General features: G+C 46.6%; 1 protein-coding gene across 1 annotated transcript; it reads left to right on the forward strand.

The window, feature by feature from the left end:
* Positions 1–1,981: 1,981 nt before the first annotated feature.
* On the forward strand, positions 1,982–12,800 carry LOC102655102. The gene is made up of 4 exons (XM_016915365.2): positions 1,982–2,034; positions 2,118–2,324; positions 3,535–3,845; positions 4,163–12,800. Exons 1-4 carry the CDS (start codon positions 1,982–1,984, stop codon positions 4,492–4,494), a joined length of 903 nt encoding a protein of 300 aa, XP_016770854.2. The 3' UTR covers positions 4,495–12,800.
* The last annotated feature ends 2,404 nt before the right edge of the window (positions 12,801–15,204 follow it).

A 15,204-nucleotide genomic window follows, 5' to 3' on the forward strand; every position in this document is an offset into this window, starting at 1 on the left:
TTCCAAGCAGAGCGAGAAAATAGAGATCCAACGGATTCCAACAGTTTATTCTCTCTTTCGATTGGCTCTTCTTTTTTCTTTTCCCCCTCTCCAAGATTCTCTCGCTTCTTCGTTCGACGAAACGAAATCTGTGGCTACCACGGTCGTCTCTCCGTTCGTTTCATCGGCGCGGCGATCAGAATCCCCTTTCAAACGAAGCGAGCCGAGTAGCAGCAGCCACGGGGTCTGCATCGACGGAACGATCATCTCGCATTATCATCGTCCGCGGGGCGTCCTTGGGCCAAGGAAACGATCGGATCGCGCGTAACACGATCCAAAAGGAATCCGTAAGTCGCGCTGCTGCTGCTGCTCACGCTCGGTTAGCTCGTGACGAATCGATAATGAGAGCCGCGTTTCAATTTTAATCGACGTCGCGCGGGGACAAATCCCCGCTTTCTCTCTCTCTTCCTCTCTTCTCTCCGTCGAGCCGACTCGTCCGTGTTTCGCGCGCGTTTCTTCTCGAGAAAGAAATCAGTCGGGTAACTCGATCTGCACCAACACCTACGAAATCGAATTATACCGGCTGACACGCCATGAATTTTAATCGCCTCTTAATCTCCATCGGCCCGAACCGTTACGTTTCTCCATCGGCCGACCGTTCCTTTCGCTTTTCGCAACACATTGTTTTACCACGATTCGGACGCCTCGCAACTCGCCTCGAGCCACTTTTGCTTCCCCGTCCGATTCCTCGTACGGAGGGAATCGCGATTACACAGCAGAATCGCGTTTGAAAAACTTCTTCTTCTCGAAACGAGAAGAACCATCGTATATCGCAACCACCGACGATTATTCAAATTTCGACGTCCCCCTCCTCGATTCGAGCGAGGAAGAATTCCGGCTCCGAGTGGAGGAAGATGGACGAACGAGCAAATAAACCGGGAGCAGGGCGATAATCGCGTTCAACGAAGCCCGAGCGCGCGGTAATTAAAAGCTGAACGCGGTTCCGATATCGCCGGCTACCGAACAACGAAATTCCCTCCGGGACCCATTAACATAGCTCGCCGCGCTCCCGTTAATCACCAATTTTATCGCCATTAACGTTCCTCCGCCGATTAACCGGAATGCGCGCGCGTGCATCCTTATCGAGTCGACGGTGATACGAATTTCGGTCGATCGCAAGGAGGAGGGGAGGAATCCGTTCAAAAATGAGACGGATCCCCTGACACCAGTTACAATCGAGAGAGCTAATTTATCCGAACGAGCTAAACAACGCTTTCAATGCGTTGCCACGACCCGAAATCGGACCACCCGTTGATCCCCGAAAACCGATTGTTTCGTTCACGAAAACGCGATTCCCGCGTTGACGGATCGAGTTATATTGGAATTATATTTCGAGATGGTATATCGCGAGGGTTCTTTAACCCCGCGTTTGACTTTCGCGAAGCAATCGAGCGAGGCAATCACCCCTTTCCCTCCGTTATCGTCGCCAATAACCCGTAACGCTCTCCAATTCGACACGCGTTGCCTTATTCGGTGGTGGCGGCCGGTTGCTATAATTTCTGCTCGCGTTCGTATCGCGGATCTGAGGCGCAAAAGCGGGCGGCCCAGCGTCGTCGATCGTTGCGCGCGAAACGAGCCCGCAACGATCTCCGATCTCCGCCGTTGGAAACGGCCTCTCGCTAAGACAATTTAATCGCAACCGCGCTCTCGCAATTGCTGCCCATAGGTTCTCCCTCGATCGCCTTCAATTTCCGAACGATACACGTCCAACTGAGCCAACGATCGATAATCCACGGGCGTATCGTCGTATCGTCGCCACCCGGATCCACAACGGTGGATCGGTGAACGAAATCTCGTTTCACGATCCTCAGACGAGGCAACGACGTCCCCCATTAGCGTTCCGTTCGTTGCAACAATGCTGCTCGACGCAGGAAACTCACCGACGTACCACCACTACCGCCGTCCACCTTTGCGATCGTATTGAGAGACGCGGCTCGAGATCATGGTTCAAGGTCGATATTCGAGTTCAACCTCGATGCTTCTCGCCGCGGAGAGGTAGAAAAAGGAGGAGAAAAAGGTGGAGGAGGGGAGGAGAGGGAGAAAGAGAGAGAAGGACGTCGGATGGATGATCGATGGTGAGAATCGGACGGACCAGTCACCGTGGCTTCGTACAGGAGAAGACATCAGCTCGCGGAGGAGGTGCCGGGACTGTACATTCGGCGCCTCACTCTCGAGGACCCCAGGAGCGCGAGGGAAGCCTCGAGTTCAAGGTCGCAGTCTCCGCCGCGCCATATCTGTCATCCTACCACCACCGGTTACGCGCCCTCCTCCAGAAGATTCTCCAGGTATTTTCTCTCACGCGCGTGCAACTCCCCCTCCCCAACCACCAACTCGAAAAAGTTTCCCTACATTCTTCCTACGCGATCCACCACTTTATTCGCATTTTCCAAACCACCAACGCGATTTCTCCCTTTCTATAATCGCGAAACAAACGATTTCGGAGGGAGAGAGAGAGAGAAGACGAGTCTGTCGGGAGGAGAGACAGGATTTCCTAGGCGATTAACTTCGACCTAGTGCGAGCTCCTCTCCTCTCAAGGATATATCCCGAGGAACCGCGCGGGAACCCGTTAACGTGACGTAGGAACCCGTAATTAAACGCACTAAAATTTAACTGTCGGGACAGAAGGAAGGAAGGAAGGAAGGAAGGAAGGAAGGAAGGATGGATCGACGGTGCCGCGCGACTTAATAAAGCCTCGAAGGCGATCGTACCCTCACCAACCGGCATTATAACGTTATTAAACCAGCTATCGCATCGAAAGCACGAACGTCTATCCGAACGTCATTATCTTTCGACGTTCCGTCTCTCTCTCTATCTCTCTTTCTCCCTCCCCTCCCTCGTTCTCGTTCTCGTCCATAACCCTAGAAGGACGCGTCCTGTCCTCTCATTGTTCCAAACGCTCGCAACTCCGGGAATCGGCCTTTTTTTCGCTTCGCTCCGAACAGAGAACGAACGAACGAACGGGCGAACACGAACGAGCGTGGCGGTATTATATTTCGAGGGCTGACCCCGGACCAGCTCGAGCAAGGTTAGCCCGGAGTTTATTGCGAGTTTAGAACGTGCTCTCGTTTCCCGTGAATCCACAGGCGACCGCCTCTCTGCCAAAGAATTCTTTCTTCCTCCTCCTCTGCTCAACGCTGCTCTCGTTATCGTGCCCCATTTATCGGCCGCTTTCGGACGCGGCGGCAAACCACGCCTGCACGCTACCACCACCGCCGATACTTCGCCTCCTCCTCCTCCCCCTTCGTCTTTTCCTCCGTTATTCCATTAAACCGGGGATATTTTCCGAGATAATTTCAAACTCGTTAACTTCGCTTCTCTCCCCGCTGATTTTTAATCGATCCAAGTTTTAATCCTTCCAACTTATCTAGCGAAAGAAGGCACGAATCTCGCGAGGAGATTCGAATACGTTCGTCAATCCAATGAAAATGAAATTCAATTTTTTCCAACCCGTCTAATTCCCTTCCCAACATATATATATAAAAGTGAAAAAACAGTTATAGGTCGTGGTTGGAGAGGATCCGGAAGGAGAGGCCGCCGTTCTTGACGATCGTCTCTCTGCAGCTGCCAGAATCCCCGATCCCGTTGATCGAGTCGAGCGCGCGATCCAGGGGTGTGGGAGCCGAGGACGGCGAGGAGGAGAGGGCGATCGGTGGCGAAACGGCGGAGGAGTTGGGAGGAGGTGGGAGGAAGAAGAGGCGGCGGAGGAAGCGCGGCGGAGGGCGCGCGAGGGGGGAGGAGGAGTTGTTGGAATGCACGAAAGGAGCAGCTCCAACCCTCGAAGAATGCAGCAAGAACGTTGTCGAAGGTCAATTCAAAGTCCGCCGTTCCGGCCAACGTTTATTCATCGGCATTCCTGCTATTCGCCAATGCGTAAAAAGGAATCCGTTTTCCGCGAGATATCGCCGCTTCCAAAATTTGCAAGTGGAAATTCGACTCGACCAATTGTCCGTAAATTAAAGCCAACTCCTCGCTCAATCCCTACGTAACTTAACGAGGTGTTAAGCGGGGTTGCAGACTTTCAAATACGATTCATAATCGGATAAAACGATCGAGACAGAGAACGTGTTGTTAATTTAAGTTCGATTTAAGTTAAATTGATTCGATCCTCTTCTTTTTTTTCAGGTTCGAGATGCATCTGCGGCGAGATGTCCGGAAATGTTGGGGTGGAGATCGAAAGGGAGGAAAGGACTCGCAACACCATACGGATCGCGATGAGGCGCGCGGGGTGCAGGAGGATCGAGAACGAGAGCGAGATCGAAATGGAAGGAAACGGAAGAGAAAGGAGAAGGAGAAACGGGAGAAACGTGGAGAAGGAGGTGGCCGAGGAAGATGGCGAGGAAGGTGCGAACGACGGGTTGGATTTCACGTTGAATTGCAGCAGCGTGCGACTGATGTATCGCGACACGAGGCACAGGAACGGTGAAAGGCGACAGAGAGCGGAAACGCGGAATTAATCTGCGCGAGCTTTGTTCGGGAATCGGTCGAAATTCGTGTGCTCGAACAATGGGCGGGGGTCGTTAATTGTTCTTTCCGATTCCGAATGAAAAATGTTTCTGTTTCAAAAGGGGGCGTTGTAATGAAAACGGGAGAACTTGGATGGAAAGTTAATTGAGAAAAAAAAAAAAGAAATTCGATTATTCGCCCAGTGTTTACGAAATGATTTGAAAACACGATATTTCAACAATTTCAAGTAAGAATTTCAATTTGAAGTCTTGGCTTCTCGTTAGATTTTTCGAGATGTTTAAAGATTTATCGAGATACATTGTACTCGAAATGAACGTAGTAACCACGTTGTATTAAATATTTTCGAATATTTAGCCCTCCCCCTTTTCCATGTAATCGCAAATTAAATAAATACGCGGGAAAGAAAGGAAAGGAAAGTAACGACGATTCGATATAATAAAATTGTGAATTCGATCCTCTTCGAGGAAAAAAAGATGCGATGACGTGACGGTGGAGCGGTATCGAAATTATGGCGGTAAGGAGCGCGGCGAGCGAGCAGAAAGGAATCCGGCCCGTGAAGGATCGATCCCTGATCGCGGGAAGATCCGAATTAAAGGAATTCCTGCGCCACGATCGCGTCGATGCCATTAAGCCAAAGGCTTCCTCCGTTTCTTCGCCCGGTGAAAAAAGATCGCGGCGGAGGAAAGCTTTCGGGGCCCGGGCCCGGCCGAAACCATGAATCTCTCGCGCGGTAATAAATCGCGAATCGTTCCCTTCATTTCCACGAAACGCACACCAACGTGCACGCACACTCTCGCGACCGCGCCCAGTTAGCCTATTAATTAGCTCGCCTAATAAATCGCGACTGGCCCCCGGCAACGAGACAGAGAGAACGCTTCACCCGTCGTCCTCCTCCTCTCCACTCGTCCGAGGAAAGAGAGGAGAAGAGCCGAAAGACGCGGACGAGGACGAAGAAGAAGAAGCGTACGAGTTTCGTCTCGCGGTGGACCGAGCACAAGAGATGAGAATCTCGAATCTAGGCTGGCCCCTTGGAAGGCCAAGCCAGTCCAAACCGGGTGAGAGAAGTTGGCCAGCTTCTCTCCTCTTCTCTCCTCTCTTCCTTCCCCTCTAGTATCTTCCCTTCCTCCTCTTCCTCCTTCCTCCTCCTCCTCCTCCTTTCCTCTTCAACGCCTGGTCCCTGCTCTTCCTCGCATTTTTATTTTGTCTGTGCTGTGTGCGCTGCTCCTTCGTAGGGCGAAAATGGTTCATGGCCGTTCCTAACCGCCGATTTCGTCGCGGACATCCTCTCCTCGCCGCAGAGGAGGAATCGACCTCTCCTTGCTTCTCTCCTTGCTTCTCTCCTTGCTTCCACCGACAATCGGCTTCGACAATTTTCTGCCGACCCGTGTACGTATCCTCCTCGCAATCCCCTCCCTTCCCTCGAAGAGAAGATAGAGTTTCGGAGCCGAAAGTATTCATCGTGTGTAGTACGCGAAGAATAGATCGGGCGGGGGAGGGGTATTGTAATAGGTAACGATTCGAAGACGAAAAGCGATCGAGTTAAGTGGGTATTTTAGCGGAGTACTTTGCTCCGTTCGTAACCGCGACCGAGTGAAAAAGAAAGAGAAGAAAAAAAAGTAATGACTCGATGAGGTAACCGGACACGAGGATCAAGAAAAAGAAGGGACGTCGTTCTATAAAGGGGAAATAATGACGCGGGGGAGGAGAGGAGAGGAACACTCGCTTATGACACAGTAATTACGCGAATACAATGATTAAGCGAATTTCTAGTTCTCGACCATCTTTTTACTTCCGCGATTCGACCGGAGAAAGGACTTACAACAAGGGTATAAAAGTGTCCATTATTCTTCTTCTCTCCGAGCGATTCAATGGATGTGAAACTACATCTATTATCTATTAAGAAGATCGTGAATTTTTTTTTCTTTCTTTTTCTTTCAAAGGAATTCAAAAATTATCTTATCGCCCTTGCCAAATTTCCATCTTTCTTCACAGCACAGTAAAATAATAACAATAACGATAATTCGAAACAAAACGAAATCTCATAATCTTTCATTCCTCGAACGAGTTTCCACAATCTTTCCTCCACTCTCCAATTCTTCCCTCGAGAAACGATTATTCCCTTTCTTCCTCTCTCGATCTACATTTCCTTTCTTTTTCTTTCTCGTCTTCACTCCAGCTCGTTTCCACTCTCCTTACCTCATCCTTGAAATCGATTAGCGTGTTTACTCGATCGAGACGCGACCGGATAACGCGAGAACATCGGCCACGTCCAATCGCGCGAGTCTGAAAAGACAAAGACGACTTTGTTGGTCGTTGATGAGATCGTGACGCCTCCTCCTTTCTTCGTCTTCTTCTTCTTCTTCTTCTTTTTCTTTTTCTTCCCCCTCTTCACTCTTCTTCATCGTCCGCTCTACGATTAGAAGAGTGGAGGAGAGCGGAAGAGCGAATAAAAGGAGGAGGAACGGAGAGGGGAAATCGGCGTGTCGGATGCCGCGCGCGTTAAAGAGAAAGAGAATGGGAGGGGAAAAAAAGATATTTCGCGTGTTATTGCGTTTCGTGGCCGTTTCGAGCAACCGCGCGCGGCAGATTTCTTCGATTCCTTGGAAATTATCGAACCAGTTCGTTCAATCGAATCACCATTATGGCGAATGGGTCGTGGATCGCTCGTGGGGCACGTGGTTGCTCGTAAAAGTCGATAGCGCTTGTTTGTTTAACGATTGCGTGGATCGAAGAGAGGAAGGGAGAGAAAATTAACGCGCGGTAAAGATTCCAATTTCTTCCTTCCTTTTTTTCTTTCTTTCATTCAATTCAATTTTAGTTTTATTTCAAAATTATTATTATTTTAGAAAATAATTGTTAAAGTTTAAAGACGAAGAAATGAATAGAATATTGTCGATGTCTCGGATGATTTTGTTCGTGACAGGCAATACAGGAAATATTTGAATCGAGAGAACAAGGGTTTACGAGGACAAATTAAGTCTCTATCGATCAACGCGGACAACGAAAGCAGTTGTATCGCGCGAGTTGCCAAAGAATCGAAGACCAACAAAGGACACTGTTAACCAAGATAACGGCCCAATTAAAAAAAGCCAAGTGATAAGTCTCGATTCAAACGCTGACACTTTTATCAGTACGGTTTCCTTCCATTATCTCGCTTTCTTGGATCCGATGAACCTCTCCTCCCCTCTCGTTCTCTCTCTCTCTCTCTCTCGTATCACGGGTCGTGAATATTTCCAAGAACTTCATAAGGATGAAAATAATGGTCCGTTTATCGTATTAAACTGTAATATCGGACCCATTTATTAAATTCTGAATGATCGGCCTTTCAACCACGTAAGAAACGTAAGGAATTACCATAGTTCTCGCTTCAACTAAAAAGTGAGAGAGAAAGAGAGAGAGAAAAAAAGAAAATAGATAAAAGTTGTCGAACCGAGGGATTAACATAAACTGGGTGCGCTGGGAGTCTCGCTACCCAGGAATAATCCAAGTCACGTTCCGCCCATTCCTTATCCCTTAAATAAAACGAGAAATCGAGAGACTTTATCCGTCTCGTTATTAGAAAACTAACGACGTTTTCTCGATCGGTTTTAATTCGACCGCAACCGATTGCCGCGATTCCTCCATCGTCGTATATAAAGTATCTCTCCCGTGGATTCCGTATCTCTTTCTCTCCGCTTCCCCCTCCCCTCTCTCCCCGGATCTCCCCCCTCCTCAAGTCTCGGTATCCACCAACTCTTTTTCCTTTACGGGCCATTAGAATCGCTCCAAGCTCCGAGATAAAACTGGACCGGGATCGCTCTCTCTCGTTCACGGATCGGGACGCGGAGACGATCGAGAGAAACACGGTTCGCGCTCCGGCGTTCATTACCTCGATACGAAATTAAAGATCAAAGTTTTCAGCGGTTGTCGCGTTTTAACCGGTTTCCAAGCGTGGATCTAACCCGCCTCGAACGGCCGACCACGAACGCCCCGACCACGCGACGACACAGTTCCAAATTAAGATATCGCCCATATCCCGGCTCCTTTAAGTGGCTTCAAGTCCCCTCCTTCTCCTCCCTCGCTCGATTACCACCAACTCGCAACAGACAACAATCCGGGCCATTCGTTCGAAAACTTTTCAAACTTTGCGAACCGATGCGAACAACCTTTTGCTCGGCAACCGTTTCCGTTTTTCCAATCCAGGAATACGATTCGACACGCGTACAACGATATATATTCGTCTTTTTTCTTTTTTTCTTCTTTTTCATACAATCTCGCCAATTCGCTAATTCTTCCTCGTTTCCTCCGAGGAGAACTAGGCGCGATCGCGTGACAAAATCGGATCCTCGCGTGCCGATCCCTTTGGCAAAGGTTTAATTATCGGTCCGATACAATCGACCGAAAAAAAGAAAAGAAAAAAGAAAAAGAATCCGTCTATCGTTAAAAAAAACGGAGCTCGGTCCCGGGAACGAGAATAAAAGTACAAAGTATTTCGAGGGAAAGAAAAGAGGAGGAGGAGGAAGATGGAACGACGTAGCGCGATACTTTAAAATGATCATCGCTTTAAAGGATCGGAGAATGGGCGGAGGGGGTGGAATAGAGGAGATAAAAGAAGTAGTAGAGAGTATATCCTTGATGAGCGATCGTTATCACGATGAAAATGCAGTCTCGGGATCGATCCACTGCAGTCGATTCGTCCCTGGGCTTCTTTTATTAGACTGCCAATTTCGCGGCGCCTTCTCGCTTCCTCTCCCCCTCCATCCCTCCCTACCATCTTCTCCTCCTTCTCCTTCTCCTTCCCTCTTCCCCCTCTCCCTGTATATCCGTTTCTCATCCGTCCATAGTCCATCGAGTTTTGTCTCGTTCGCCTTCCACTCCTCTTCTTCTTCTTCTTCCACTCGCTTCATTTTTCTCTTAACTCCTCCATCTAACTCCTCCCAAATCTCGTTAATTTTACTATATATATATATACATGCGTCGCTGTTTGGAGAGGAATTCCGATTCACCGAGTTCGCAGCTGGTTTCCGCCAGTTTATCTCGTTCGTGATGTCACGCGGCGGGAGGAGGAGAGAAGGAGGAGGAGGAGGAGGAGGAGGAGGCACGTGTTCCGAAGGAACATCGTCGAAAGAATCGTACGCATTATGCGTACGGGGGAGTCGTCGATTTCACAGGGGGATTCTTGTTCGATCGAGTTGAAATCGAATATAATTTCTCTCGAGAGAGAGAAAGAGAGAGAGAAGAAATGGAAAGAGAAAGAGAAAAACGTGGGCGAGTCCGGTATTTAAATACGCGTGACTCGCGAAGCTTCCGCGAAATGCAATCAGCTCTCGAGATGACTCCTTGTCGCACCATCGTTTATCCCGAGCAGATTCCGAACAATTTCTGCAACTTCAGACGCCGTTTCTATACACGTGTACGTATATATATTCTTTCAAGGGAGAGGGAAGGAGAGAAGGATTTCAATTTTCCTGTCACCGAGCCCCGTTCCATCAATCTCGGGAACCGTGGCATCCAAGTGGAAAACGAACTCGATGACTTCCCGGTAAGAAGGCGTTTCTACGAGTTCCACCGACTTCTTTCTATATTCGATACCTTGGAACAGAAAAACTCCGTCGTTTAGAACGAATCCTACTTGGAATTGTTAAACTTTAAATAATTCTACTCCTTCAAGGAATAAAAATCAATCGATTCGTTTCTAAATATTTTTCCAACAATCGAACGAAAAGTTGTGTATATTGTATGTTTATGACAACACGTTTGATTGAATGATGAAACTTTTCTTTTTTTTTTCTTTTTTCCTTAGGATTCATTAAAAATCTCTTCATCGGGAGAATCCTACTTGGAATGGTTAAACTTTAAATAATTCTACTCCTTTCCTTCTTCGAGGAGTAAAAACCAATTGATTCGTTTCTAAATATTTTTCCAACAATCGAACGAAACGTTGTATATCTTGTATGTTTATGACAACACGTTTGATTGAATGATGAAACTTTTTTTTTTTCTTTTTTCCTTAAGGATTCATTAAAAATCTCTTCATCGGGAGAATCCTAGTTGGAATGGTTAAATAATTTATTTTAAATAATTCTATTCCTTTCCTCTTTACTCCTTCGAGGAGTAAAAACCAATCGATTCGTTTCTAAATATTTTTCCAACAATCGAACGAAACGTTGTATATGTTGTATGTTTATGACAACATATGTTTGATTGAATGGTAAAACTTTTCTTTTTTTCTTTTTCCTTAGGATTCATTAAAAATCTCTTCATCGAGAATATTATCTCCATAATTGTAATATCTTAGCGACAAACGTGTATGTGTATGTGTGTGTGTGTATGTATAATATATATGGAAGAAAATATTATCCCGGAACGCGGAATAAAAATGATTCCTTCCCTTTCCCCCCTCAGCTTTCGCCAATTCTCGTGGAGAAAAAACAGTCTCATCCGTCTTATTCGAGGAAATTGAGAGGATCGACATCCGAGGGAATATCCAAGGATCCTTCTGCTCGTTCGATACGAAAGAAGACCGTCGAATATTCAATCCCACGAGCAATTTCCATTCCGTCCCGATGATTTCCCCGCCGAGATCGAGTTAATGAGAATATAATCTTAGTTGTGCGTGGTCTCGTTCGTTCCGTGCACCCAATACTCTTCCCATTTTGCATTCCGCGTCCTTCTTCCCTCCGCTCTGCATCCGGTCCTTCCTTCCGCCAATTACTCTCCGTCCCGACGTCGTCGCCCGAAATTATCCTCCTTCCTATCCTCGTCCACCTCCCCCCACTCCACTGTCAACCACCACGCTTTTCCACCCTTTTCTTTCGCCCATTTTCTTTCCCCTTTTTTCTTTTTTTTTTCCGAAGCGAACAAAAATCGCTACTCTCGTTACTTTCCAGCGTTCTCTCCCGACGACTCGAATCGAAAGATTCGGCGCACGGATCGGAAATTGATTCGAGGCGAGGAGAACGTTTGCCCGAAACGGGTCGATCGACGGCCTCTTAATTAAGACGTACTTTAATCGACTTTGAGAGAATGAACGCGGCCACGTCTCGACGCCATCGACGAATTTTATTATTGTAGCCAATTGACATACAATTCGAAAGACGTTGCCGATTATTAAACGGTGCATCACGGTCGCACAATGGCCCACCGACGACCGCACAGGAAGGCTTCTATCACCGCTGATTTAGCTTCATTACGATTTTTATTAATAATTTCGCTAATTGCCCGCTTTGCCGAATATTAATTGGACGAGTCTGGGAACCGTGCCACGCGCGTTTCCGCCTTTTAAATTTACAACGTTACGAGATTGGAATTTTTTTTTAAACGCGTTTACCGTGATTCGATATCGTCCATTTTTCCATTTCTCCATTACGTTTAAACGCGATTCTCGATACACACATACAGATATATATTATATATATATAATAAAACAGCCTGTTGCATAAGTCCCGGACAACTTCTCTCGTCCGCTGTAAAGTAACAGTCATCGCTTCTAAGAAACTCCGTTACGAATATTGTATCTGTAAGATGTAGAGTTAGTTAAGTCAGCCGGCAGCTGTATAATTTAATCTTGATCGTGGCGTGTCCCAGAATTAAATTTGTGTAAACGTGTTCTAGTGGAAGCGAATACTATAATTTTCGTGGTGGATGAAGTATTTGTATAAACTTGTTTTTATCCCGCTTGCTTATGAAAAAAAAAAAAAAAAAAAACAACAACCGAGAATAATCAACGAATGATCGTCGCGTTGTAAAAAATATATATATAAAAAAAAAAAGGAGAAAAAAAATGCGACGCGATTAAATTAACAAATAAGAGTTATAACGATAAAAGTTGGAGGGGAATTTTTCGACAAATCCATCTATCGTTCGGCTATTCGGTTTAGGGGACACATTCACGATCGAGCAGCTGCAACGAAATCGATGGAATGCCGTTCTCCAAGTTGCACCAGAACTCGGCTGGTAACCCAGCCCGATCAACGTACCGATAAAGCACGTCGCGGCGCGGTGGCTAAAATAAACCTTTGTCATTTTTTTTTATTCGCACTAAATTAATCACCGCGGGCCGGGAAATATTTCACCGCAAAATGCGAGATGTTTTATTATAAGATAACGACGACCGGTCGAAACTCGGCGGCCCCCTCGGCAATATTCCAAATTAATTGATTTGATAAACGAGTCGCGTCCATTGATATACTGTTATTCGTTAAAACGCTCGAGAACGAGAAAGCACGGAGGAAATTTACGCGAGGAAATATGAAGACAAATGTACCGAGACAAATGCACGCCGCCGCTATAATAATAACGATTCTTCGAAACTTTACGGGCCATCGTTTTTCTTCCTCTCCTTCCTTCCTTTCTTTCTTTCTTTCTTTCTCGTCGCGTATAATAATCCGAAAGGAAAAGAAATCGAAGATCAAATTCGATATTTTCGAAACGAAGCAAGGGATTACACAAAATCTCAACGCTTCGTTTTTCCGAAATCTCGAAATCTTTCTCGAATTTTTTACACCTCCGTTTCTCTCTCGAAGGGAAAATATCCGTCGTCGAAACGAGGCTCTTCAACAATACGAAATCCTAGAGCGAAGCGATCAGCCCGAATTTTTTCTTCAAACAACCGAACCATTAAACGCGACACGACACGAGTATCTCAAAAGTATCTCTCTTTTATCAATCAGAAAATCAGAGAAAAGCATTTACACTCGTATCGAAACTATTTTATCAAAACGTACATATACATATAGAAGGATAGTCTCGATCGAAAAGCTCGGTTCGATCTTACCGGTCCAAGATCCTCCCCACCCCTGCCAATTCGCCCCGCGAGAAGGAATGCGAATGGTCGGAGAGAATCTCGAGCAAAAGAAAAAGTGGTTTCTGGGGGAGGAGGGGAGGCTGGCGATGAACGGGTAATTCGATTTGCCAATTGCTCGTTTTCTCTACGGCGTCGCCTCTTCTCCCCTGTACCCTTACGACGGCCCACCACTCGGTCGTTGATGCCTCAACAAGTTGTATACATGTAATCTGACCCAGATCCCGGGGTCTAAGTGAGGTCTGACACGAGGGGAGAAAAGGAGGGGAGGGAAGGAGATGGAGGCGGAGGTGGAGTAAGAAGGAGAAGGTGGAGGAGGAAGGAGGTCCGGAGGGTTCTTCGGAAGCGGACAAACAAAATATAACAGCGAGAGTTACAAGGAAGGATCCCGAGGAGATGAAGGGTCTCCGACTATCTCTCCGTCTCTCTCTCTCTCTCTCCCTACCCGCTCCCCTCGCCGATCTCCCTCAAGATGGAGGAGAAGGAGGAAGAAGAGGAGGAGGAAGAGGAGAAGTGTACCCTCTTGAAGCATGAATGGATTACGAAGAGCCGTGTTCATTCATTCGCTCCTTACCGGCCTAGAAACCCACAAAAAGTGTATCTCTCTCTTCTCGAGCAACGATGGAGAGTATACAGTGGCGCGGAGGAGACCCACCTTTTTGCCCTCTTTACTCACCCCACGCCCACGGGGGATAGTAATTGGGGTGTTGTTAAATCGTTACGTTTATAGAAAACGATTGAGAGAGAGAGAGAAAGTTGCGGCTTGTTTTCGAGAAGCAGAGCTAATTCGTTGACGATTTCAAGTGGCAGGAAATGAAGGAAATTCTTCCAGTCTCTTCTTAGTTTCGATCGGCGGTCGATTCTTTCTACGCTCCTCCTCTACCATTATTATTTTGCTTCACTTTTAGGATACTAAGGAGCGTGTAATAAGACGTTGATAAGAGTGGAAGGGAAGGTAGAAAGATACGGGTTGAACGAGAAAAGGAATTACGATAGGGGAGGAGTTGGGTACGAGCGCGAGAACAAAAATAACGATAAAGATTGGGAGCGTAGGCCGAGATACTATTGAAACCCGTTGACCCAGGTCGGTTTCTACCGGAGGCCTCGAGTCGTGGGATTATATTCGTGGCGCTTCGTCAATCTTAACCCGTCCTTGATTCGTTCATCCATCCGTTTCTTTCGAAAGGAACGAGCCGGTGAATTACTCTCGAAGCGGCCCGTGAAAACATTTGCATATAATGATAAATTAGAATCGTTTATACCGTGAATAGACACATCCGAATAGTTAATCGCGGTTATTATTTCGCCCTATCGTAAAATACACGTTGCCGTTAAACAACGTTTCATTTTTTTTTTTTTTTTTTACCTATTTATATCCTCGACAAGTCGTCTCAAATTTGTATTTAATTGATTCAAAAGCCCGGAGAAAGGAATTGAAGATTATTAATGAGAAATAGGAATAGTCGAGACTTGCAATAAAGTCGCGATCGATCAACTCGATCGAACAATCTCTTCTCCGTATACGTCAACGTGTTCTCGTAGGATAAACACGTTTCGACATATCGGGTCAACGGAATCGCGAAGAAGATCGAAAGGAACACGTCGCGAGAGAATAAAAAAGAAAATCATTCGGCCTTTTCATACTTCAAGAAGATTCGTCCTCTTTTTTGCAACAACCTCTATTCTCGAAATTCGTGAAATTTTAAGAGTTAAAAAAAAAGAGAAGAAAAAAATGAAACAAGGAAGAAATATCGATCGTGTCGAACGAGTACGACACAGCTTAACGAGATATCGTTAAGCAAGAAGGGAGGGAAGCCGAAGCCACGAGTTTGACCGACCTTTCTCAAACTTGGAGATCCATTGAGGAAGGAGGGCAAAGGTCTTTTAATGGAGATGGGAAGCGAGAAAGACGGAAGGA

Source organism: Apis mellifera, linkage group LG12 (assembly GCF_003254395.2).
Source record: "Apis mellifera strain DH4 linkage group LG12, Amel_HAv3.1, whole genome shotgun sequence".
NCBI classification, from domain to species: domain Eukaryota; kingdom Metazoa; phylum Arthropoda; class Insecta; order Hymenoptera; family Apidae; genus Apis; species Apis mellifera.

Excerpts from the sequence above, each read along its gene's own strand:
- LOC102655102 (XM_016915365.2), top strand. The coding sequence starts at position 1,982 with ATGGTTCAAGGTCGATATTCGAGTTCAACCTCGATGCTTCTCGCCGCG. Across the intron at positions 2,035-2,117 it reads ATGCTTCTCGCCGCGGAGAG|AGAATCGGACGGACCAGTCA; the intron begins GTAGAAAAAGGA and ends TGATCGATGGTG. Across the intron at positions 3,846-4,162 it reads CAGCAAGAACGTTGTCGAAG|GTTCGAGATGCATCTGCGGC; the intron begins GTCAATTCAAAG and ends CTTTTTTTTCAG.